This window comes from Lutjanus erythropterus, chromosome 15 (genome assembly GCF_056507025.1).
Source record: "Lutjanus erythropterus isolate fLutEry1 chromosome 15, fLutEry1.hap2, whole genome shotgun sequence".
Lineage (NCBI taxonomy): Eukaryota > Metazoa > Chordata > Actinopteri > Lutjaniformes > Lutjanidae > Lutjanus > Lutjanus erythropterus.
This window is the reverse complement of record NC_139331.1, coordinates 23952899-23956963: the sequence shown is the minus strand read 5'-3', so window position 1 is coordinate 23956963 and position 4065 is coordinate 23952899. Positions and strand designations below refer to the sequence as shown.

The 4065-nt window shown below is 44.5% G+C and overlaps 1 protein-coding gene across 1 annotated transcript; it reads left to right on the top strand.

Moving 5' to 3' along the window:
* The first annotated feature begins 858 nt into the window (after positions 1 to 858).
* Positions 859 to 3769, top strand: LOC146314450 (delayed-rectifier potassium channel regulatory subunit KCNS3-like). Its single transcript, XM_084737343.1, has 2 exons — positions 859 to 1000; positions 1579 to 3769. The coding sequence occupies exon 2, from the start codon at positions 1583 to 1585 to the stop codon at positions 3080 to 3082; it is 1500 nt and encodes a 499-aa protein (XP_084593469.1). The 5' UTR covers positions 859 to 1000; positions 1579 to 1582; the 3' UTR covers positions 3083 to 3769.
* Positions 3770 to 4065: the final 296 nt, after the last annotated feature.

Below are 4065 nucleotides of genomic sequence, written 5' to 3'. Positions count from 1 at the left end.
CAGAACTGCTGCTTTGTTTTATGGAAGCACATTTATGCCAGTAAAAGAAAAAATCTCTGTGGTAAGTCATATTTATGAGCTAAAAAAAAGTCATAATTAAAAGATAAAAAGTCTTATCTTAACAATTACATATCTCATAATTTCTACTTTTTATCTTTTTAGGACAAAAAAAAAAAAAAAAACGAAAACAGCACATCCTAACCACTGTCGACTTAAATTAAGTTTAGAACAGATTTACAAAAATAAGTATACAATCTAAAAAAAAAAAAAGGATAATGTTCTTTAGCTACATCATATTAGTCATTGCCCTGAATAAAATTAGCATAATTATATTTTTTTTAAATCTCATAATTATGACTTTTTATTTCCTAATTTCAACTGTTTATCTCATAATTATGTATTTTATCTCCTAATTTCGACTTTTTATCTCACGATTGTGAGTTTTTATGTCGTAATTGTGCATTTTTCTTGCCATAATTTGGACTTTTTATCGACTATAGTTTCTACTTTTTAATTTCATAATTGTGAATTACTATCAGAATATTGACGTTTGATCTGCTAACGGTGAATGTCTATCATAATTACTTTTATTCTCCTAATTTCGATTTTTCTAGCTCATAATTGTGCATTTTTTTCATAATTTTGACCTTTTTTATCGCTAAATTATCCTGGGGATATTTTTTTCTTTTCCTGGTGGAAATGAGATATTATGGGCGACTACAGTAATTTCTCTCAGGGTGTTCCTCCATCTGTGTACGGCAGTCTTCCTCTCCTCTCCTCTTCTCTCTCGCCCCTCCCTGTTCCCTGTAAAAGGGAACAAACTGCCGCCGTGCTGCTGTCCCGCCTCCAGCTCTTCTTGTCCCGTCCGTGAAGCTGCAGCAGCGCCGCACTCCTCCCTCCTTCTCCGACCTGCTGTGTGCGTCTCTTTATTTACCAGAATGTGAAAACTAAACCAGCCGGATAAAAGTTATTTTCATGGAAAGAAAGGCTCCAAGTACAGGTACGTGAATCTTTACGCTTTTCTTTAATTTTGCGTAAAATTAAAAGTAATTTACTTATTTGCAAATAGGGTTTGGTGGGAAAATGTTAGCTCTTGTTTTCATGAGTTCAAGGGGAGTAAATACTGGGACATACGCACAGAACAATAGAGACATCTACACAGGCTGGTATACAGTGTGTCACAGGCTTTAATAAAGGCTTTCAGTGATGTGTGGGTTCAGTTTCAACTTGTTGCCTCTCATTTCCTCTGAGTTAGTCTAGTCCGCAGTGTAATTTGATTCTCTTGGTGATAATCCTGTACTTGAGCCCTCAAAGAAGTGACAGTACCTCACGCCTCCTCTTCACTCATTCCAGCTCCAGCCATTTCCTGTGTGCGCTGTATTGATTTTTTTTCCTTCAGAGGACTAATGTGTTCTACAAACAGTGCAGTCAAATATGTCTTAATAGACATCTCTCCACATAAATGTACCACTTACAGTCCTGACTCTATAAGGTTGTGGGGCATTTTCTTGTCATAAGGAAAATCTTTAAAACTGACAGGCTTCATTTCTCACTGTAATGTTGTGTCTGTCTTATCAGGACCATGGGCTATGGGCAAATCCTCCACCGGCGGGGGAATAAAGAGGACCAGGTCCACCTCAATGTGGGAGGGGTACGGCATGAAGTGGATCCGGACACGCTGCTCCGCTTCCCCCACACGCGCCTGGCCCGCCTGCTGCGCTGTCAAAGCGAGGCGGCGATCCTGGAGCTGTGCGACGACTACAGCCCGACCGAGAAGGAGTACTACTTCGACAGGAATCCACGTGTTTTCCTCTGTGTGCTCAACTTCTACCACACGGGACGTATCCACATGATGGAAGAGCTGTGCGTCTTCTCCTTCAGCCAGGAGATCGAGTACTGGGGCATCCAGGAGCTGCACCTGAGCCCCTGCTGCAACAACTGGTACCACGAGAGGAAGGAGTACATCGAGGACAGAGACTGGGACATCAGGAGTGACGACCAGCAGCAGCCGAGCTTTGACTCGTCCTTCGAGGAGCTGTCTGCGCTCGATAAAGACCTCGCCAAGTTCAAAGGCGCCTGGTGTGCGGAAGTGCGGAGCTATGTCTGGCTGCGCCTGGAGGATCCAGGTCACTCCAGAGGTTCAAAGATCATCGCCGTGGCGTCCCTCAGCCTGGTGTTGACCTCTATTGTTGCCATGTGCGTCCATAGCATGCCTGAGTTTCAGCGCGTGGATGACAACGAGAGACCCATCGAGGACCCTGTCCTCGCCATCCTAGAGGAGATCTGCATCGCCTGCTTCTCTGCCGAGTTCATCATAAGGCTGATTGTTGCGCCCTCCCGCAGGAAGTTCCTCGGAAACCCCTTAAACATCATTGATGTTGCTGCAATTTTGCCATTTTACGCCACTTTAGCTCTGGAGACGGCCGACGAGGAGAGCACAGAGGAGAGCGAGGACTTGGAAAACGTGGGGAAGGTTGTGCAGATTCTACGCCTCATGAGGGTTCTCCGAATCCTCAAACTGGCTCGCCACTCCATCGGCCTGCGAGCACTGGGTGCCACCGTCCGCCACAGCTACCATGAGGTGGGTCTGCTCCTCCTCTTCCTCTCGGTGGGGATCTCCATCTTTTCCGCCCTCATCTACTTTGCGGAGAAGGAGGAGAAGGACACAGATTTGGGGACCATCCCGTCAGGCTGGTGGTGGGCGACGATCACCATGACCACGGTCGGTTATGGTGACACCTGCCCGGTGACGCTGGCGGGGAAGATCGTGGCCACCTTGTGTATCGTGTGTGGCCTGTTGGTGGTGGCTCTGCCCATCACGATCATCTTCAACAAGTTCTCAAAGTACTATCAGAGAAACAAAGCCATGGAGGGGAAGTGTATCACTAAACCTGAGAGACAAGACCCAGAACTCCCTCATTATAACATTAAAGACCTGTTCACAGGGAGCGTGTACCCCTTCATAGGAGCGTTCGCCTTCAGGAACAGTATGAGCAGCGCAGGAGACGACACAGACGCCTCCAGTCTCCAGGACATAGAGGTGTATGATAATGACACTTGTGAAAATGGGGCAGCAAAATGAGATTCCTGCCATTTCACTGGCTTTACGACCGCAAGTCACTCCGTGCCTCTCAGGGCAGAGCGCTCCATCACCGACCCTGCCCTGCCTCCCTGCACCGTCTTCCTCCTGCAGTTTGACAGAGAAATATCGTGGCCATGAACTTCTTCCATTTTTTTTTCTACGAAAGGAATAGCTTGTGAAATATACAGCGTCACTAAAACCAGGAAATCTAAAGGGAATTATCTGAACCTTGCTCAGAGGTTTGAAAGCCCATTTTCTGCTTGAGAAAACTGCAATGATGCATGTAGGAGGCCATAATGTTAATGTTTTTCAAAGTAATGCCCTGTTATTGATTCGTCTGCTCGCTGAAAGTTCAGACTGAGAATTCGGCGGATGCAAAAGTGCTGGATGACAACAACACTGTTTGATGTTTCAAAATGGTTATTATAGATCTCTAAGTTGACTGATGTTACACAGTCTGCATGAACAACAATGAATGCATTTTGGAAGAGAGTAATATAAAAATAGTTGTATAGAATTATGCAATATTATTGATGCTGATGAAGAGAGGACACAACTTTCTCAAAGCACCGTGGAAAGCACTATTCTTATTACATCTTTGTTTTGGACAGCTGTTTTGGCATGCTGGGTGACTCCTGGGGGTTAACTCATGTGGACATCAAATAAAACTCAGTGAATCAGATGAAATATGCCTCTCATTATATGTGACATGGTCAGAGGTGGCGAAAACCACACACCTTATTTACTGAAATAGAAGTACAGAAACTTATGTAAAAAAAACAACTCTGGTAAAAATAGAAGCGCTGATTCAACTTCTTTCATCAAGTAAAAGTGAAAAAGCACCAGCTCTGAAATGCCCTCAAAGTATAAAAGTAAAAAGTCGCCTTCTAAGGGACATTTCTACAGGCTGTTTCTGTGCAAAGCGAACTGAACCTCAACTTTTCTCTTCAGTCGAGTCTCCCTCTGTCTCTTACATCACTTTT